Source organism: Camelus dromedarius, chromosome 2 (genome assembly GCF_036321535.1).
Source record: "Camelus dromedarius isolate mCamDro1 chromosome 2, mCamDro1.pat, whole genome shotgun sequence".
Taxonomy (NCBI): domain Eukaryota; kingdom Metazoa; phylum Chordata; class Mammalia; order Artiodactyla; family Camelidae; genus Camelus; species Camelus dromedarius.
Genome location: NC_087437.1, coordinates 98,315,823 through 98,338,579, shown reverse-complemented (window position 1 = coordinate 98,338,579; position 22,757 = coordinate 98,315,823). Strand labels below are relative to the sequence as shown.

The 22,757-nt window shown below is 37.7% G+C and overlaps 1 protein-coding gene across 4 annotated transcripts in view; it reads left to right on the top strand.

Moving 5' to 3' along the window:
- NRIP1 (nuclear receptor interacting protein 1) overlaps nucleotides 1–14,617 on the top strand; it is an 85,892-nt gene extending 71,275 nt beyond the window's left edge. For all 4 annotated transcript variants that reach the window (XM_031457887.2, XM_064496497.1, XM_031457883.2 and 1 more), the window contains one exon: nucleotides 7,323–14,617. In XM_031457887.2, coding sequence (XP_031313747.2) covers nucleotides 7,671–11,141 — 3,471 coding nt within the window. In that variant the 5' untranslated portion in view covers nucleotides 7,323–7,670 and the 3' untranslated portion in view covers nucleotides 11,142–14,617. The remainder of the gene's footprint in view (nucleotides 1–7,322) is intronic.
- Nucleotides 14,618–22,757: the final 8,140 nt, after the last annotated feature.

Below are 22,757 nucleotides of genomic sequence, written 5' to 3'. Positions count from 1 at the left end.
TATCGTTTATAGGGGATACTTGTTTCTGTCATCAGGACGATGATGTTACCTCTCTCATGCATTTATCTGTGTCGTCAAAGATCTTAAATCTTTACTGTTACGTTTTATTTAGTATATAGGTATAGCTATTAAGAGAGAAGCAAAAACTCCAGTTAGAATATAAGCTCATGTTTAGCTTTTAAATAAACATCTGTTTGAAATTCTGTGACCCCAGTAAAGAAAGTAGTGAATATTAGTAACTTTTGGAGACTGAGTGGGTAGGGTGTATGGCTATTTCAAAATTGTTTCCTTCCCTCCAGTTCACTCAATAGACTGAAATATATTGGTCAGTTCTGTTTCCACAACTTTATGACAGCATATCATCGTTCTGGTTAAAGTGCTTGTCATTTTTATCAACTACAATTTGATCAATTACTTAGAATCAAAAAAATAAAAATTTGTATTTGAAGAAGTCCCCCCATACATATGTCCTGTTGAACACCTGAGTGAGTCAAGCATTCGTGTCTCCTAGTGAGTCTCTTAATAGGGGCACTATTTTACTCCCGTCAAAGTAGCTGACAGCAAGTTAAAGCTGATGGACCTGGAAGGGAGGGGCAAATTTGGCCTTGGGCAAAAATATGTAAGGCCCTCAGGTTGCAGTGGAGAGCAGTCTGGGTGGCTGTTTTACTCACTCCGGTGTCAGTGGCTTCTGTCACCAATCTCCAGAGTGTATTTACACCTGAAATGAGAAGCCCTGGGAGAGGGCGAGAAACTCTTGTCTAATTTTAAATGCAGAGGCCCTCAGTTGAGCAAAATGTATTTAGGTAAGTTTATTTTCTTGGCACCCATCAGATTAAACAACCACAAATCCATCTTTTGGTAGATAATACTACGAAGAAAACTATTACCTTAGAATTTAAATTATATCAAAGGACATATACTGATTTTGATTTTTTTTCAAGAAATTAGAAATACATTCTAATAAATGAAATCTCAGGCCTCTTCCCTTACTATGCCCATATTATTCCCAGCTATGAAATGGCAACAGTTGAATATTTAATTCTTTTTCTTACTGTTTTTTGTTTTTTGTTTTTGTTTTTTCAAAAACAAACATTTCATTTAAAATAGAGGATTCACTGCAGTCTTCACTTTTCAATGAAGTCCCAAGACTGTTATCTGAAATTTTACTTTTCATTTCTTGTTTTATGTAATTAAGTGTTGCGTTTTATATATTCTAACTTTCCATTGGCCCTTGGTTTCAAAAGCTAATTTCATCCATCTGCATAAGATGTTTGGGGTTACATCTTCTTGATAAATTTTCTTGGGTTTTTATTCCCTGTTCAACTCTTAAAACTTTCAGAGTCTCACCTTAGAAAACACTAAGAGTTCTCTGAATTATTTACCTGAATTTGTATTGCTTAAGTAAAAGGTTCAATAATTAGGACTTTGGAATCTTCTTAGTGTACATAGTTATTTTTCTTCTAATGCTTAGGGAAGCATCTTAATGTTTTTCTTATCCTTTTACATAAAAAGCATCTCCAAAAATAATCTACAGTGAAATTCAGGTAATATTGTCCAGTAGGAGTAGCCTTTTAATTACTTCTGCATTTTAAGGAACCAGAGCCAAGAATCCAAATTCTTATTAAAGAGTCACATTGCAGAAATACCTTTAAATTCAATACTCAAACAGGTGTTACTTGATAATGCAAAAGAAATTGGAGGAGATTTCATGGAAACAATTGGAAGTCATGAGGTGTTCATTAGACATAATTTAAATAGCATACAAAGTGACTTTATAGATGTTTAATAACTGAAATGTGTTTTTAATGGACAATTTGATCGCAAGTGAGATACTGAATCCTTTCCTTAGAAATAGCTAGAAAAGACCTTTCTCATTCATTATTTATCTATCCTCAACCAAAAGTAGTCCCACATATAAGAATCCTATTAGACACATCCTTCATTTATCCAAGTAAAGTCTTTTTACTTGGATTTTGCCATTTTAAAAAGTGTTTAAAAATTCAGCAAACTTTGTCTTTGCTTAATAAACCATTTCCAAATAGAAAATGTAAAACACAATGCAATGGAAATACTTTACTTCAGAAGATCAATATTACACCTACTTGGGAACTGTTAGTATGTGAATTATTTACAACTGTCTTTATTGATTAAAGCGCTAAAAAAAAGTTAAGACTTCAACATAATTTCATATTTTTGGGTCCTTTAAAATGAGTTTTAAAAAAATACACTCTAAATTCAAGCATTTTACAAAAGATTTTACTTAATTAGTCTATGTGTTCAAACTTGGATCTTTGCCAAAGTCTATCTACCCCTATGGTCAGGATTCCATGGAATTTTTTTATGGTTTAGTTTGATTTTATTATTTTTTTAAATAATTCTGTCCTGCTGCAACAATAATTTTTTTCACTCCATGCTAGTGGACCAGTAAAATCTCAGCTTTATCAGATTTAAAAGATATTTTTATGCTTACGAACAATTTTAAATTAATAAAAGGAAAATTCATTTATAATTTTAACACTGTAAAATGGTTATACATAAATTTTATCAAATTGTCTTGAAGTGTATTAACCCTTGGTATACTATCAGGGTTCTTTGGACCCAGTTTTTGTTTATGAAGTTGTTTTTGCTTGTTTGTTATTTGTGGTTTATATTTCTAACTGTTAGGAAGGATTATATTATATGACTTTTATTCTTTTTTAAAGTTTCAGTGAATGTGTTTTTAGTAGGAAAAAACCATTGTATCTTGCTATTACCATTTGTGTCCATTGGAACTTTTTGTAAAATCAAACATACATTATGGGATGGTATTTTCTGTTTTCCATCCATAATGTCAAAGAGGAAAAAGTTGGCATAGGAAGATGCTTCAATTAGATGAATCAGAGAATGAGTGCAAAGAGGCTGATAGGAGCATTGTCGACGTGATTGATGATGGTGACATTGATTGTATAAGCAATATCTCTGTTTCTTCAGATGACAATATCCTAAATGACTTTTCTCAAACTTAAGAATCAATGAGTGAACAGAATATAGTTCTTTTTTCCTCCAGCTTGATTGAGATATAGTTGACATTTAACATTGTGTAAGTTTAAGGTGTATAATGTGATGATTTGATGTGCACATATATTGCAAAATTATTACCAAAGTAAGGTTAGTTAACATAGCCATCACCTCACAGAGTTACCATACCAATGTAGTTCTAAAGGCAAAAAGGAAATACCGTATTTTCCTCCAATTGCGTAATAGGAAGGACTTCATCACTATTTTGTGACAAGAAACCTTGCCTGTCCTGTCTTGCTCAAAGAATATATGGCAGTATTCCTTCTTTTATGATGTTAGCACACCCAAATTTTTTATAAACAGTTCATAAGTGGACAAATACTGAAGCTGGTGTGTTAAAAGAGAGATTGGAGGAAAATAAATGACATGGAAATGAAATAACCCACTAGATTTATTGCTGTAACACCAGTTACAGTTGTTCTTAATAAATCTAAAAATAAAAAATATTTTTCAATTATGGGACAAGGAAGATTTCTGTCTTTCTTGCTTCAACATAATTTTGAGCTGTCAGAATTTCCCAAAGTAACATGTTTTGAATTATACAAGTACAAAAAGAAGACTCAGAAGTGATGATTAAACTAGAAACTCACAGCCATGCACTTGAAGTCTGGAATGTGTATTAATAAGGCGTTTCCAGGTTTGTGCATGACAGTAGATGAGCTCTCAGTTCCAAAGTGCCTCCATTTTGGATATGTTGTCCTTCAAAAGCAGCAAAATATGGAATTAAGAATTGGGTGTGCTCAAAGCATAAATACAAAACAGAAATAGACTCACAGACATAGAATACAAACTTGTGGTTGCCAAGAGGGCAGGGCGTAGGAAGAGATAGCCTGGGATTTCAAAATTGTAGAATAGGTAAACAAGATTATACTGTGAAGCACAGGGAAATATATACAAGATCTTATGGTAGCTCACAGAGAAAAAAATGTGACAATGAATATATATATGTTCATGTATAACTGAAAAATTGTGCCCTACACTGGAATTTGACACAACATTGTAAAATGATTATAAATCAATAAAAAAATGTTAAAAAGAAAAAAGTAAAAAATAATAAAATAATGCCATCTGGATGGACCTGGAGATCATCACACTAAGTGAAGTAAGCCAGAAAGAGAAAGAAAAATATCATATGATATCATTTATATGTGGAATCTTAAAAAAAGACACAGATGAACTTATTTACAAAACAGAAAAAGACTCACAGACAGAGAACAAACTTACAATTACCCAGGGGTAAAGGGGGTGGGAAAGAATAAATTGGGAGGTCAAGATTTGCAGATACTAACTACTGTATGTAAAATAGATAAACAACAAGTTTATACTGTGTAGCACAGAGAACTGTATTCAATATCTTGTGGTAACCTATAATAAAAAAAATATGAAAACAAACAAAAAAAGAATTGGGTTTGCTATGTATAAATTTTTATTAAAAATTCTGATGAGTTTTGCATTATCCTTTCACTCTTCTGTAAATTATTCATCAGTTGACTTAAATGGTAATAAAATGTTTGTTAGACCCAGAAGATAAATAGTAATGATTATTTTTCTCAGTATACTGAAGGTTAAATGAATTCATTAAAATTGTAAAGAGCTGATTTTGATTTAGAACAATAATTCCAAAATCAAATTTAAGTCACTCTTTGCCATCATAAATATTACACTAAATGTTTTGTTAAAATCAAAAAATCTTTTTCTAAAAATTTTATAGAACCACTCTATAAAAGTGACAACTAAGTTGAAATAAATATTGTCCAGTCAACTTTTATTTTATCACTGGGTAGGCTTTATTTTTTTTTCCATTCGTGTGTGTGTGTGTGTGTGTGTATTCTTAGTGCTTATTAAAAGAAATATTTCTTCACTTTGTCTCTCTACCAACCTAATGTTTAAATACAGGATATTAGTATAATGTATTTTAGTTTCTAAACTAAATTTTTCCTTCTAAACCTTATGAGTTGCAAAATTTGTGATGCCTTCATTTGTATTTTTTTCTTTTTTATTTGTTTGACCCCTCAGAACTTTTCTCTTCTTCTCACCCTCCGTAAACCAAATGTTTTGGATAATTCTGTTACCTTTCCACAGAAATCACTTAAGTGTTTGCCATACAAGTAAAATCTCTTCTTTATTGTGTTTATGAAGAGAACATTGAATATCTTTAAATAGACATGTATATAAGCTCTAAAAAAATTATTACTGAAGTTAGAAATAAACCAGTAGATCCACGGAGAAGCCAAGGAATCACAGTATTTTATAATTTAAATATATGACTTGCAAATCTCTAAAGAAGCCTAATTCTTAAATATGTGTTGACATTTTGGTATTTTTAACTGTACTCAAGTAGTGTCCAATACCTGGGAACGTTCTGAAGTGATCTGTATATAAAATCCAGCAAGCTGAGTATATGTTGGTGATTCAGAAATAATGTGGGTGTCTTTCCACTAAAAGAAAATGAGGCAGGTTAATGCTAGCTTTAAGTCAAGTGATTTTAACCTTATAAAGTCTTTATTAAGTAGTGATAATATTTTACATTATACCCTAATATCTGTAGGTCCCAACGAGCTGTACCGTATCCAAGTATTAGAGCCTCCCTTTTTTTCCCCCCCAAAATTTCTCAGTTAAATTCTGTGCTATAGAAGGGAAAAGACAGGCTGGGGAAAGGTAGGAAGGGTTGTTGTTATTGATGTCTCTCTCTTCAGTTGTTTACGAGAGAGAAAAGGACATTACGTGAAGAAATTTGGCTCACTCAGTTCCCTGAGGAGCTTTTAATAGTAGGGTCTGAGTGAATTCCAGCCTCAGGAGGTCTCAGAATTCCTGCTTTCTGAGGCGTTTCATTTTCTGCTAGTAGGGAATGGTGGTGGGTGTTGTCCCTGAGTGCACCTGAAGCAGCTTCTCAGTAACCATAATCTTTGATTCACAGATTGATCTTTTTAAAAAACAGGTTTCTATGAAAAGCTCTGTTTCCTCTTACTTGCTTCACGTAATTGGTGCCATTTATAGACTTTTCTTTTCAAATAAATTAACAAAAAATAACTACTTTAACTTAGAATTTTCTGTAGGCAGTTATTCCTCTGTCCTTCGTAGCTATTCTAAATGTTTCTTGCCCGCTTTTGTACAGGACAGCGTGACAGCTTAGCGTATACACGTAGTTATACGTGTATGTGTTAGAGTAGCCACATTCTCTAAACCAAAAATTAGTGCAAGTATCTTGGCACATTTTCTTTTTAATAATGACTTTGATTTTTGAATCTTTTAAAGGCGTTTTCAAATCACATGTAATATTTTAATTCATCTAAACTTATTAACAACAAATTCACACAAAAAGAAATAGCATGGGTAGGGAGATGAGTATTTTATATTAGGAACATTCTAGAAACTTAGGGTTATAGGTTCACCTGTCACCTATATTCTGCATCTGCTAGGAATGGAGCTCATATTAAAATTTCTACGTAGAGCACATGTGTAAGGATTTTGAAACAGACACATTAAACCTTTGATAGACCTGAATGATCATCCAAAGAATCACTGTTGTCAGTAAGTCATTGTAAAAACTGAGAGAGAGTAAGGTTGTGATTATATTTAAATGTTTATGAATATGACTAGGGCTATCACACTTTTGTAGGCCTACAAAATAATCTTATGCTTGTTAGGGCTTCCAATTCTTTGAAAACAGAAATTCTACAAATTACTTATGGAACGTCTGATGTCTGGAGGATGATGTATGTCAGAAGAGAATCTGTTCTGTACGCCTCAAGCCCACATAAAACTTACTAGATGAGTTCGTGTAATGTGGGTCTCTTTTCCTTTCTCTACACTTCTTCTTTTGTTCCTTCCTAAGCTCCCAGTAATGTAAGGTTGCTAGTTCTAGCCCCTTACAGAGCTGCAGTGCTATAGAAAAGACTGAGCCTTTCTCTCGATGTGCAGAAAGGTGCTTAATGAAAATTCAAAAATTTGGTGGGCTTTGGAAGACAATTATATAGCATTAAAGTATTTTCTCGTTTCTAATTGATTGGATCATTTTAACAATATGCATTGATCCAGAGGATTTCCAGTAGAGATTTCCAATTTAATAGGAATGGCAATAAAATAGACTGAAGAAATGACTATAATACATGTATATGTATATTTTAGTGTATATATATATATATGTGTGTGTGTATATATACACATATAAACTTGAAAGTGCTCTATTCTTTTGCTTAAAGATATCATAGCATAATTCTAACTCTTCACCCTCTTAACTATTTTTTATTTTTTATTTTTTTTAGAACACTGATATTTACATTTATTGGAGAACAAAAGATGAAGAAGGAGAAGCAGTGCACTCACTAAGGACTGTCTGCTGCTGCTGCCCGCCTGTGTGTTAAGGAATTCTGCTGCTGCTGCTTGCCTGGGAGTTGATCAGCTCTGCAGTCGGACTGCATTGGAGTCTGCCTGCCTTTTATCTCATCATTGCCAGCAGAAATCCGCGTCGCAATGTAACAGTACATCTCTGTCTAATTACTATGGAAGGTGATAAACTGACACTCACTTCTTAAAGTTACATCTCATTCACCCACAGAAAACCATCTTTAAAGTGAATAGAAACCAAGCCCTTGTGAACACTTCTATTGAACATGACTCATGGAGAAGAGCTTGGCTCTGATGTGCACCAGGATTCTATTGTTTTAACTTACCTAGAAGGATTACTAATGCATCAGGCAGCAGAGGGATCAGGTACTGCCGTCGACAAAAAGTCTGCTGGGCGTAATGAAGAAGATCAGAACTTTAACATTTCTAGTAGTGCGTTTCCCACCTGTCCAGGTAATGGTCCAGTTCTCAATTCACATGCGTATCAGGGATCTGGCATGCTGCATCTCAAAAAAGCCAGACTACTGCAGTCTTCTGAGGACTGGAATGCAGCGAAGCGGAAGAGGCTGTCTGATTCCATCGTAAATTTAAACGTGAAGAAGGAGGCTTTGCTGGCCGGCATGGTTGACAATGTGCCTAAAGGCAAACAGGATAGCACATTACTGGCCTCTTTGCTTCAGTCGTTCAGCTCCAGGCTGCAGACTGTTGCTCTGTCACAACAAATTAGGCAGAGCCTCAAGGAGCAAGGATATACCCTCAGTCATGACCCTTTAAAAATGGAGAAAGATTTAAGGTGCTACGGTGTTGCATCAAGTCATTTAAAAACTTTGTTGAAGAAAAGTAAAGCTAAAGATCAAAAGCCTGATACCAGTCTCCCTGATGTAACTAAAAACCTCATCAGAGACAGGTTCGCAGAGTCGCCTCATCATGTTGGGCAGAGTGGAACGAAGGTCATGAGTGAACCTTTGTCGTGTGCGGCCAGATTGCAGGCTGTTGCGAGCATGGTGGAGAAAAGGGCTAGTCCCGCCACTTCGCCCAAGCCTAGTGTCGCTTGTAGCCAGCTCGCTTTACTCCTTTCCAGCGAGGCTCATTTACAGCAATATTCTCGAGAACATGCTTTAAAAACACAAAATGCAAATCAAGCAGCGAGTGAAAGACTGGCTGCTATGGCCAGGTTACAAGAAAATGGCCAGAAGGATGTCGGCAGTTTCCAGCTCTCAAAAGGAGTGTCAGGCCATCTTAACGGTCAGGCTAGAACATCATCAAACAAACTAATGGCTAGCAAAGGTACAGCGTTTCCAAGTCCTATGGGTATCGTTCCTTCCTCCCCCAAAAATGCAGGCTATAAGAACTCACTGGAAAGAAACAATATAAAACAAGCTGCTAATAACAGTTTGCTTCTACATCTTCTCAAAAGCCAGACCATACCTAAGCCAATGAACGGACACAGTCACAGTGAGAGAGGAAGCGTTTTCGAGGACAGCAGTACACCTACAACTATTGACGAGTACTCGGATAACAATCCTAGTTTTACAGATGATAGCAGTGGTGATGAAAGCTCTTATTCCAACTGTGTTCCCATAGACTTGTCTTGCAAACACCGAATCGAAAAGCCCGCACCCGACCAGCCTGTTTCTCTGGATAACTTAACCCAGTCCTTGCTAAACACTTGGGATCCGAAAGTCCCCGAAGTAGATCTCAAAGAAGATCAAGATACCTCAAAGAATTCTAAGCTAAATTCACACCAGAAAGTAACCCTCCTTCAGTTGCTACTTGGCCATAAGAATGAAGAAAACATAGAAAGAAACAGCAGTCCTCAGGAAGTACACGGCGAGGTGACGAAGTTCAGGACGCAGAAGTACATGAGGACTTCTGTGATAGAAAGCCCTGGTACCAATAGGACTACCCCAGTGAGCACTCCACCGCTGCTTGCATCCACCAAAGCAGAGTCTCCCATCAATCTTTCCCAACACTCACTGGTCATCAGGTGGAATTCCCCACCATATGCCTGTGGCCCCCAGTCCGAAAGGCCAACGAATACTGCGTCTAACCACTTGATGGACCTGACAAAGAGCAAAGAATTGCAAGGAGAGAAACCAGTCCAAAATGAAGGTGCACAAAACTCTGCAACTTTCAGTGCCAGTAAGCTGTTACAGAATTTAGCGCAGTGTGGAATGCAGTCTTCCATGTCGGGGGAAGAGCAGAGACCCAGTAAGCAGCTGCTCGGTGTAAACACAGACAGACCTACAGGTGTGATTGATAGATTAAACAGCCCTCTGCTCTCCAATAAAACAAATACAGCTGAAGAAAGTAAAGCGTTCGGCAGTCCGGCAACAGGTCCTGAGCCAGGACTCTCTGGTTCAGAAATAGAAAATCTCCTTGAAAGGCGCACTGTCCTCCAGTTGCTCCTGGGAAACCCCAACAAAGGGAAGAGTGAAAAAAAAGAAATGGTTCCCTTAAGAGATGAAAGCACTCAGGAACACACGGATAGAGCTTTAAGTGAACAAATCTTGATGGTGAAAATAAAATCTGAGCCTTGTGACGACTTACAGACTCACAACACCAACGCACACTTGAGCCACGATGCTAAGGACGCCCCGTTCTTGGGGATGGCTCCTCCGGGGCAGAGAAGCGCTGCTGCCTTACCGGCATCCGAGGACTTTAAATCGGAGCCCATCTCACCTCAGGATTTTTCTTTCTCAAGGAACGGTCTGCTCAGTCGACTGCTGAGACAAAATCAAGAGAGTTACCTGGCCGATGACCTGGACACCAGTCAGAGAAATAGTGAACTGACGCTTCTAGAGTCAAAGAATCTTTGCATGGCCCCTAAGAAAAGGAAGCTTTATACTGAGCCCTTAGAAAATCCATTTAAAAAGGTGAAAAATAACACAGTCGATGCTGCAAACAGTCACAGTGCCCCGGAGGCACTGTACGGGTCCTTGCTTAACCAGCAAGAGCTGAAGTTGAGCCGAAGTGATCTTGAATTTAAATATCCTGCCAGTCACGGTTCAGCCAGCGAAAGCGAGCCTCGGAATTGGGCCAGAGAGAGCAAAAGCTTCAATGTTCTGAAACAGCTGCTTCTCTCAGAGAACTGTGTGAGAGATCTGTCCCAGCACAGGAGTAACTCTGTCATCGACAGTAAAAAGAAAGGACACAAAAATAACGTGACCAACAGCAGGCCTGAATTCAGCATTTCCTCTCTCACCGGACTGATGTGCAGTGCTGCCCAGCCCAGCAGCGGCATGGACAGCAGGACATTCCCGTACCCGGGAGCGGCAAAAACGCCTGCCAGCCCTCCTTTCCCCGAGCCCGTGGGCTGCACGGGGTCTCGACCCGAGTCTGGGCTTGTGAATGGGTGTTCCGTGCCCAGTGAGAAGGGACCCATTAAGTGGGTCATCACAGATGTGGACAAGAATGAGTACGACAAAGACTCCCCTAGACTGACCAAAACTAACCCGATCCTGTATTACATGCTCCAGAAAGGGGGCAGTTCTGTTACCAGTCGAGAAACACAGGACAAGGACATTTGGAGGGAGCCTTCATCTGCTGAAAGTATCTCACAGGTTACAGTCAAAGAAGAGTTATTTCCTGCTGCAGAAACTAAAGCTTCTTTCTTTAATTTAAGAAGCCCTTATAATAGCCATATGGGAAATAATGCCTCGCGCCCACACAGCGCAAATGGAGAAGTTTATGGACTTCTGGGAAACATGCTAACAATAAAAAAGGAATCAGAGTAAAATGTACCTGCCATCCATCTTTGGATCTTTTTAAAACTAACTAGTACGAACTTGAGATCTGTATAAATAAGCGCATGATGTGAGAAACAAGCATGGTATAATTGAAGCTTTTTTTATTTTGAAAAGTATTGGTTCCTGGTGGTGTTTAAGTCTGCATACTCCTTTTTGCTTTATGTTAATGTCATGAGGAAGCTACTGAACTAGCAACTGGTGGTTTAACACTTCTGTATGCATCAGACAACAACTGTGAGTAGCTATGAATGATACTCTTTTATAATCACAAATAACAGGCATAAATTAAAAGGTGAACCTCCATCCACTGTGGATTAATGCATTTTGCTGCCTTTATTAGGGTACTTTATTTTGCTTTTCAGAAGTCAGCCTGCATAATATGTTTTTTAAGTCCCAAATTGTTAAATGATAACTCTTTAAAGGATAATTATTGAATTAAAAAAACCCTAGTGCTGATTCACTTCTCATTCAGTTCAAAAACAAATTAGAAAAAAATATGCTTACATTTTTCACTTTTGCTAAAAAGAAAAAAAAAATTATTTTTAACTCTTGGAAGGGGTTTTATGGTTCCCCAAAGTGTCTTTCCCACCCCAATCGTTTTCAATATACTGTATTTCTTTAAACCTTGTACTACTTAGTAAAAATTGATTACAGTTGATGGAAATTTGATAGATCCTTTAAAAAAAAAAAAAGGCGGATTTCCATTTTTGTATTTTAACTACTTTACTAAATTGATATTCCTCCTTTTACAGAATTAGGAAAGTTAATATTTATCTTCAGGTGGTTTCCTGAATAGTTGAATATTTAAGAAGCTGTTTTTAACAGAAGCAAAATGGCTTTTCTTTGGACAGTTTTCACCATCTCTTGTAAAAGCTACTTCTTACCATTTCTGTGGTACCTGTGAGTTTTATGACCAGGGTTTCTTAAAGCTGGACTCAGACCACCTGCGCTAGAGTCATCTGGAGCACTCATTTTAAAATGCAGGTTCTTAGGCAGCCTCTCAGCTCTCCAGAACAAGAATCTCTGCTAAGTGGACCTGGGAATCTTCCATCTGCCTCTCAGCACACTCCCCAGGTGTTTCTTCTGCACACTGAAGTGTGGGAACCATAGCTTATGACTCTCAGAACACAGGACTGCAAACAGACTATTTGATGCCTGTATTTTCCCCAGTACAGTCACACATCAACTCAAAATTTGCAGTATTGTACTTCATATATTACTGTTATGTCTTTGGAAATCTAGTTCAGAATACTTTTTATGACCAAAAAATTGGGTGGAAGGGACAACGTTCATATCTGGCTCAACATCTCAGGAAAATCTGTGATTATTATGTGTTCTAAAGAGTAACATCTACTTAATTAGCCTTAGGGATGGAACAACAGGGCCACTTACCAAACTCAGGTGATTCCAGGATGGTTCGGAAACTCCTCCTGAATAATACATCCTTAACTTCTATTAAAACCATCGTCCTAAGAACAGTGCTGACAAAGATGAAAACATTTATTTCAAACCCAAGAAAGGCACTCAACTCAGACTGACTAAACGAAAAAGTACAAAGGGCACATATACATGACAGAATTGTACACAGTCACTCCATCAGATCTATTATTTTAAAGTAGTGCTTAAAGTACACATTGATGTGTTCTTGGAAGAACTTAATATATTATTGAGCCACATGGCGTTTCTATCTTGAAACAAGCCCATGGTTTTCAGTTCAGTTTTTACAATCCACAATTCATTCACCAGATATTTTTGGTTTTAATTGTGAACCAGGTTAGCAACTGACCTGTCAAAAAATTGTTATATAATCAACTATTAATTAGAAGGAAATCTATTTGAAATTGTTCTACTTGAAATTGTTTCTAAGACTTTTATACTTAAAATAGGTGTTATTTCCTAATGTGATCTAAAACCCTAAATGATTATTTTTTTTTCTCAAAATGATTTGTAAATAGTTACTGGATATATTATAAAATAATAGGAGTGACTAGTATGCTACGTCACAAAGAGATGAAGGCATATGCTTGTTCTGAAGTGAGAATTCCACTGGCCGGTGAGTAGATTCAACTCCATCCCGTATTTACTCTGTGACAATCTTATTGTCTACATGATATAAATTAGTTCTTAAACAAGTCATTTTTTTTCTGCCACTGTGAAAGGTCTGGAACCTTAGAAGTATGCTAGAAAAAATTTTGGTATTACCCTTTGGTTAAGGGAAAATGGTCTTTTTTTAACAAGGGAGTGAAATTTAGGTCAGGAAAAAGATCACAGGCCAGCATTGCTTTTTTGCTTGTTTCGTTGATTGGTTGTTTTTGTTGTTATTGTTGTCAACAGTTAAAAGAAATGAAAGATACATGATACATAAATAAATGTGACCACAGAGAAAGCAGTTCTGATTTACTAGAGAGTGTCCCCAATTTGAGTTCAGTATGATTTTAAAGAAGAGCAGTGAGAAAGGGCGTACATCCGTAAATTCACTTTGTTTATGGCTGTGTAGATACAAGGATGCACATACACACATTTTCAAGGACTGTTTTAGATATCTAGACAATTCCTTCCCAATAAAATGATTTGTGAAAGGGTACTACAGCTCTCATTGACATCAGTAAGATAGCATTACCTGTTCTCTGCTGCATCTTACAGAAGAGTAAACTGGTGAGAGTATATATTTTATATATATATATATATAATATGTATATATATATATTGACTTGTTACATGAAGATGTTAAAATCGGTTTTTAAAGGTGATGTAAATAGTGATTTCCTTAATGAAAAAATACATATTTTGTATTGTTCTAATGCAACAGAAAAGCCTTTTAATCTCTTTGGTTTCTGTATATTCCATGTATAAGTGTAAATATAATTGGACAGGTTTAAAAATTGTGCATGTATGTATACAGTTGCAAGTCTGGACAAATGTATAAAATAAACCTTTTATTTAAGTTGTGATTACCTGCTGCATGAAAAGTGCATGGGGGACCCTGTGCATCTGTGCATTTGGCAAAAATGTCTTAACAAGTCAGATCAGATGTTCATCCCAACATGACAGTATTCCATTTCTGGACACGGCTTCTGTGGTTTCAGCTTTGTGAAAGAACGTGCTTTGAATCCAAGGGTCTTAAAACTTTTTAAGTCAAGTCAACCACTTTTCGTCATAAAGAGTTCACACAGTACTTTCATGAATTTTTTAATTCCATTGGAAACATAATAATATACCAGGAGTATTCCAGTATCCTGGAATATAGGCGCATTACCGTTCATGGTATGAATTCTGGGGTTTACACAAGCAATTTTGATGCAATCTGCTCAAAAGTATGATTTGTCATTTTTATTAGAATTTAATTTCTTCATGTGATGTCATGAAACTGTACATACTGCAGTGTGAATTTTTGTTTTGTTTTTTTAATCTTTTAGTGTTTACTTCCTGCAGTGAATTTGAATAAATGAGGAAAAAAAAATTGGCATTGTCTCTGGTTTGAAATGGCTGTTATTTTGTGGCCTTTCTCTGATTTTCAGACTTTCCATAAACTTTAAAGCCTCTGGTCATGAAAATAACAATCAGTCTTCAAGGATGCTTGGTCCTTCTCAGAAAAAAATTGAGGAAAAAAAGAAGGTGGCCAATGAGTGAGTGTATCTAGAGACAGGCAATTGAAGCATAGCCCAGAAAGACAGCCAGCCAGTAACCTGTCCTGCCTAGCTTTGATCCTGTTGTTTGGTGTGTAACTGTACAGTCATTACAGATTTTTAAAGTGGGAAAAAGTTTGTACAGTGTTCAAAAATAAAGTTGATTTGATACAAACTTGTTTTAAGATAAGATTTTATTAGGTTTCTATCTAAAATTCAATGAGTGTTAAGTTTATTTTAAATAAAAGAAAAAAGTCTTCGCTCATTTTCCAGAGATGAATGTGTGTGTAGTGTACATGCACACATAACGTATGTAAGTATGTGCTCTATGTCATAGGTAGTGAGTAGTTTGATAAACGATGTACATATGTAATATGTAATAGAGACCAATTTATTTAGACAAAGCAAAATAGCTCTATCCTTGTGAACCGATGGGCTGGGAATTTTTATTTTTAAATATATTATTAATAATTTAGGAGGAAGGCATTTTCCCACAGATGAGTTTCTATTTTCTGACACTAAACTAAGCCTATTAAAATTTCAAATTAAAATCTGAAAATTTTGCAACTTCTCTCTCTCTCTCCTAACAAGTTTATAAACATTGTCTAAAAAAAGTGTTCAAGTAATAGAAATACAGACAGCTGCTCTACATTGTTGAAATGTTGAAAAGTTCTGTGCATAGACACTGCCATCAGAATCGAAGATGCACAGCCATGTTTCATTTTGTTTATTGATTTGGCGAAAAAGCATAACAAGTGTATCGTAATAAATTGAGGCATTTTTAAGAAAACTAGCAGCTAGTAATTCTTGACTATAGGATAGTGCCAATGATTTTAATAAAATCAGATTGTGACCACCTATGCCATGCAAAGTTCTATTTCAAGCTTGTTAATGTGGAAATATTTACAAAGAAATAATTACGAAAAAACATTTTTCCTACCACTGCTGTCTCGAAATTGACCTCTTTGGTTACAGAGAATAGGTCTTAAACGTTAATGAGCACGCCACTTTTCATTTATTTCATCAAATGTAGAGAAGACGTGTGTCATGCTGGCACCTTGTAAGGGCTGGCAGAGGGATCTGTTGGCATCATTTGGTATTAACTTACCCCTACGCTTCTCTAAATGATCGATGCAATAATGCTTAGAACATCTCATAGGTAAAAGAGACCCCTGCTCTGAAAAACCTGAATTAATGTGCTCTTCACAGTTGGTAGCAGAATAATTGACAGTACAACTCAAATCCCACAAACTTCCACTTTGGCGGGCTGCGGGGGCGTGCTGCTGCACGTGGGCTGCCCTCACCTGAGTGTCTAAAGGTAAACACATAAACCTTGCCGGCAATCGCCCACGTTTTAAAATATAATTTTGTAGTCAGAACAGGATTTTTGAGCCGTTCCAGTCTTTTCACAGACTTTTTTAGGGACAAAGACCTAGACAACCTTCTATTTTCCAGTTTCTGCTTTTACCAAACATCACTGAGTAGGCACTCTGAGAGAAGTTGACGGTGCTTTTGGACTGTCCATTTTGCTCATTTTTGCGGATAAACGTTCACCTCCCAGATCACATCTGGAAAAGGACATGGTCTAACGTTCTATGGGTTTCACACCCTGTAGTTTTCTGAAAGCTATACCAGGAGGGCCCCAGAGGAGCACGTCGGTGTAGGCGTGTCGTCTGAGATTGTATTTTCCCTTAGCTAATTGATACGAAATGATCATTTAAGAATAGAACAGTGAGATGACATTGTTGTAATTAGAAAACAGCAAGTTTCTCCAAAGACTGGAAGGGTTGCCTCTGACAGCCACTGGAGCTAATCTTTCCATAAACTGCAAATCCTTATAGTGGTAGCCCCCTCGCTGGGCTTGCAGTGCGCCCTGTGACTTCTGGCCCTGCCGGCATTTTCACATTTCCACCTCTTTCTCCCTCTATCTAACACACTTCTGCCCATCACCACCAATCAGTTTTCAAACCTTCCCAGTAAGAATTCACTGTTTCCTGAGCACATCTGCCTTCTTGGCATCAGCGCCTTCAATCATGTGACATTCTCTGCCTAAAATACCACCCCCCTTTGCTCTCATTGCCATTCTTAGCCTAGTAAACTTGTGTTTCTCTTTAAGACCTAACAAATATCACCTCCTCAAAGAAGCCCTCCCCACCGTGACTCTCCAGGTGGCGTACTGTCCAGCCCGCGGCAGTCCCATAATGCTTTGTGGACTGCACTCATTTGTGTGGTTAACAGCATATCTTGCATTGATCCCTTCTAAAGGCAGGAAACGTGAAGTGTGTCCAAATCGTGATACGTAGCAGTTACTCAGTAAGTATGAATGAAAGGTGATCTCTCCATGCACACAAAATGAAAGGCAGCTTCCCCATCTCTGGTCAGGGAAACAACGTAATTGACAAGGTAGAAGCGCATCCATTCCCCTGAAGCAGTGCCCAGCCCCCCAGCCACCTGTAGCCCTGGGGCTCATTGTCTCTGTGGGCCGACCCAGGCCTTCTCTCTTCTACCTTCTCTAATCTGCAGAGATGCTATCAGCTGAGAAATTCCTGATAAGAGGAGCTTGTTCTTCAAAGGAGAATAGGAAGGGAACTTTGGGGGTTTTGCCAATAAAGGTCTAATTACCTGTTGTACCAAACAGCAGTGAGCATCTTAGAATTTTTGCCTTTAGCAGGGAAGCTATCAACCCTTCCAAACAAACACCAAGTGCTGAGATAGGCCTGAGGTGAGAATCCATGGCCTCTCCTGCCTGTCAAATACGTTTCATGTTCCTGAGGGCTAGCTACCCTCTGCTGAACTATCCAGAATCAAACCCGGGCAGAAGATGCTCTCTTGATGTGGTAAAACCAACTCCTTGATGATAAGACCAGGGTAGGAGCTGGATCTAGCATTAGGCTATTTCAGATCCTAAAGGAAATCTGGGTCCCTATGGGTGTAGAAATGCCAGAGACCAGTGCAGGTATGAACTAGTCCACTAGCTCAAGTATCCATTCATTAGAGAGCTTTGACAGTGGCAACTTATCTACAAAGCCAAATCACCAGGTTTTAAGAGTATCAGAGAAGTAATACAAATGTTCAGGGGTTCAGCAGGTACTTAATAAAGGTGTGTTAAATAGATGTGATAGCAGAAGCTCATCTCTTTCACATGTGGGAACTGGGCTGAGAGATGTAATTTCCTTTTATTCCAATACCATACAATTAATCTAATCAACATTTTGGTTTTCAGCTATTGCGTTTTATTTATCCAGAAAAACCACATTTTCTGTTTCCCAACCACCAAGGGGAAGAATAAAGTCTTAGATGAAATCACTCTTACTATATGTCCACATGGCAGTGGAAAATCCAAACAGAGCATATTCAGGATGAGGAGGTGGTCTGCAGTGGAGACAGAATAATCCCCTTTCCTTGGCCAAGTAGGACTGATAAACGTCACTCATGATTTCTGACCGATAGAAGGCCATGGGAAGAAACAAATGGAAGCCTCTGGCTTCAAGGCTGCCTTTCTCAAATAAAGGGAATATTTTCAAGTGGGTGGTTTATGTAATTAGAGAGACCGTGGAAAGAGCTAGGTGTATTTAGAAGGGGACGGAGAAGTTTGAAGCACAGAGTCCCTGGTTTTGCTAGGGAAGAAGGGACCTCTCTAGCTATTCTCTTCCTGTGAGTGCCTTCCTAGCTTAAGCAAATCAAGAAGGCTTCTAATCTTAAATACAGTCATAGAAAATGATCATACTCTTATACTTTCATCAAAGATGAGGCGTTTCTTGTGAGTCTGGACATTTAAAATCAGGTTGTTTTTGTTTCTGTTTTTTCCAACATCTCTTCTTCCTGGGGTGAAGCTGGAGACTTGAACGACTGGGCTATGAAAGCATGGAACACAGAGTGATAAGAGGCAGAGATAGTGACCTGCTTCTCTTAGAGTAACATCCCTGTTTTTACAGGGTGCTGGGTGGGGATGATAGCTTTGGGTGCTCTCAGTTCGTCATTCCTAGTGGGGAACCTGTACCCTATGAATGAGCTGGGGCTAGGGCAATCAAAGCCCAGCATTCTTCCCTGCCACACTCAGAAAAGATTGTCTGCCCTTAAACTATCAGTGACTGCAGCCATCAAGTCATCAGCTACTGCAGCGGCCCAACTATGGACCCTGAGGGGATTCAGGATGGAGAAAAACAGGATACTGGCCTTAGATAGTTAAGATGCATATCAAAGGAATAATTTCAATGAGCCCAGACTCTTACATCTTCCTATACAGAGAAAAGCACTAAATTCATTAACAAGATATCTAGTTTTCTTTAATTAACAGTAATCTTTAATGTTTTGACTATTGGGGTTTTTTTCTTTCTTTTTTTTTGCAAAAACTCCCATATATCCTGGCTCCTCCCTTACCTCTTCAGAGTAGTCCCTCAGATCTATCTGAGAGACTGCCTTCTGGGCTTAAGTCCTCAGTGAGTCCGCAAAATAAAACATAATTCTCAACTTTTAGGTTGAGTTTTCTTTTTTTTTTTTTTTTTTTTGGTTGACAGTAGCCTTTGTAACACAGAGCTTTGCAGAGGATGAGGAATGCTTATGACTTACCTAGTCCTTCCAAGGAGACACTGACACCCCTAACTGGGAGCTGGGGAGACGGATCCTCATCTTCTCGGCCACATTCAACTTGAATGGACCTTCCATCACACTGAGCTGTGGTGGGGAGAGAAGGAGGAGTTCATGGCTCAAATACCATAGACTCTCGCTATTCTCAGGAAGAGTTCATAGATTTTCTTACGTAATATTTCTTCATTTGCTGTGTGCCTTTTGGAAATTTTTCAGAGTATTTTTAAAAAAGAATTTTACCAGTTATGTTGTCTTGCTGGAAAATGGGTTTCCAGAGCTCCTCACATTGCCGTTCCCAAAGTGGGAATTCCCTGCTTATGTTATTTCTGTCCATCACATAAATGTACTCAAAGCCACATCCCTCCAGGGTCACCTGCTTAAGCAACACTGTGCTGCAGCATTATTGCTAACTGGTGGAAGACATATTTCTGCCCTGAGGGCTAAATTGTATGTTATTTTGAAAGAATCTTTCTTCCCTCCTATTAACTATAATTAACCTAAATCTATTTTCTTTTTTCCAAGAATTTCGTTTAATTATTTTTCATGTCCCCTCTGGGATAATATTCCAATTCATCACTCTTCTTGCCGTCAAATATTCCACAATCAAACCCACCAGACCAGCCTCAGTCTAACAACCTGCCACCACTTACACAGTTATTTTGTAATACTTTCAATGACTCTTTGACATTTAACTCAGGAAAGTTATTCTTTGCTTTTTCTTATGCTTTTTTAAAATAAATTTTTGAGCAGTTTCAGGTTTACAGAAAAATAGAATGGAAAGTACACAAATTCCCCATCTACTCCCACACTGCCACCCCCTGTGTCAGTTTCCATTATTATTAACCTCTTGCATTAGTGTGGTGCATTTGTTACAGTTGAGCAACCAATATTGATACTTTATTTTAACTAAAGCCATTAGTTTATATTGGGCCCTTAGTTATATGTGTTTTATACCCTCTATGGGTGTTGACAAATGTATGATAACATGTAACTAGTTTCACTGCCCTAAGCTCCACCCATTCATCTCTCCTACCCACCTCTGCCCTCACCAACCCCCCTTCCCGGCTCCTTGGCCACCACTGATCACCTTGTCTCCATAGCTTTTCCCGTCCCAAAATGTCGTGTAACTGGAATCACATAGTACATCATCTTTTCAGGTTGGCTTCTTTCAATTAGCAATATGCTTTTAAGGTTTATGTCTCTTTGTGGCTTGATAGTTTATTCCTTTTTATCACTAAATAATATTCCGTTGTATGTATACATACCCCATTTTGTTCACCCACTCACCTATTGGAGGACATCTTGGTTGCCTTCAGGTTTCGGCAATTGTGAGTAAAGCTGCTATAAACATTAGTGAGGGCTTTTGTGGGGACTTTTTTTTTCATTTTTTTCTTTCATTAGCATTTTCCTTAAATTTTCTATATATATTTTATGCCTTTTGATTTTTTTTACATAACTTTTTTTTCATTTTTCTTTCTTCCTTTTTTTTTTTTTTGGATGTATGTTTTTAGAGGGCAGAGCTTACCTTCTAGTAATTCAAATTTCCCACAACTCGTGTGCTTAAGAAATGCTTAATCATCAGTTCCAAGTCCATCAGTTTCATTGGGTGTATCACTCAGGATAGGCTAAGTTATGATGCAGTATCAAAGAACCTTAAATTGTCAGTGACTGAGAACCACAAAGGTTTATTTCGTATTATTACTACGTGTCCAAGTTGAACTGGTAGTGGTCTCTTTTTCTGGTGGGGAGGGGGTGGCGTCATCCATGGTGTTGGTGCCTCCACTCTCTGGGAGTGTCACTGGTTGCCTTGGCAAAGGGGAAAGGACATGGTGAATTGAGTACTGACTTTTAAAAGACCTAACACCTCCTTAACATTACACCAACCAAAACACTGGTCTGCTTAACTTTAAGAGAGTAGGAAATGTATTCATGTACACTATGTACCTATGAAAAGAAGAATCAGAAATATTGATGAACTTTCAATATTCAGTTTTAATATTTTTTATTAAACTTTTAATATTCAGTTTACCTGAGCATAGAACAATGATCTTTTGATCACTAAAATCAGTTTGATTATTTTAACATTTGCCTTTGCTCTTCAGACTATAGACAATAGTCTAGGAGATAAAACTAATGAAACGTAAGGGCTCTAACAATATTCACTAATCCAAAGGAGAAGGTGTAGGTTGTCCCACAAACTCTAGAGGCTTACTCTAAGGAAGTTAACAGGCGTCAGAGCATGAAGTCCAATACACGTTGGCAGTTGGCTCTGCGGACACTGAAGGATTCAAAACGAATGAAGATGAGTTCTGTTCACTTAGGCTCAGTATAACAATAGAGAGATGTTCACTCATGCTGTCATGTAACTGTCTATCCCTATACACTTACTGATTTTATTATTTTAGTTTGTTTATATGATTAAAGCTTTTCTTCTCTGTCCAAAATTGGATATTCCATTTGAACCTAAACACATCTTGAAAAAATTTCAATTGAGAAGACAAGTTTGGTTTAGGCCATTTCAAATTCATTTAATTGCTCTTGAATTCTTTAGCTAAACAGACAATTTTCTCTCCCCTCACCACCAGATTTGCTGGTAATTTGGGGTACCAGCACTCATCTTATGAAAATCCTTTAGTTATTTATGGTCAGCTCTTAGAACTAGATACCCACGCCTTTACACGTCCATCCCCAGAAACTTCTCCTCTTCCTTATGGAAAGTGATGTCCTTGGGAAAGTCATCCCTGTTTTCCTCTCCCTCATCTATCTTGTCTCAGGATCACCATTGACACACCTAGTCCCCACCTGTGTTATGTGAGCCTGCAGACAATGAGATTTCAAAATTACCCCTATACCCTTTCTGATGTTTCCCACTGCAAGAGAATTCTCCCATGTCCCTCCCCCAAACATTTGCATCCCCTATTCTTTCTTCCCTGAACATTTCCAGGCTTCTCAAGGGTTTCTAATGTTCCCTCTTCCCAACAAGTACCTGTAGAGCCACAGAGATGGAATAGAGAGAGAGGAAGAATCATCTTTCTACCACCGAGACAATGAAGGACAAGAAGATAGCAGAAGGGATTCCCCCCTAAAGGCTGCAAGTATTTTAACTGCAATTGTCAATCCATCTTAAAGGAGAAACCATGGGAACTGTGGCACAATGGAAAACAAGACTTCAGCATCAAAAGCCTAGAATTTGAAGTTCAGATCCACCATAAACTAGTCTCAGGTTTTTGGCCTGAGAATTTGTTTAGTACCTCGCGCCCTCTGGGTTATTGCCAGGATCATGTGATGTATTGTATATAAGAATGCTGTTTAAAGTGCTATTCACATACTCTCTTTTCTTAAAAGTATATCAGTATTTTTAATAACAATTATATTTATTCATAAAATGTAT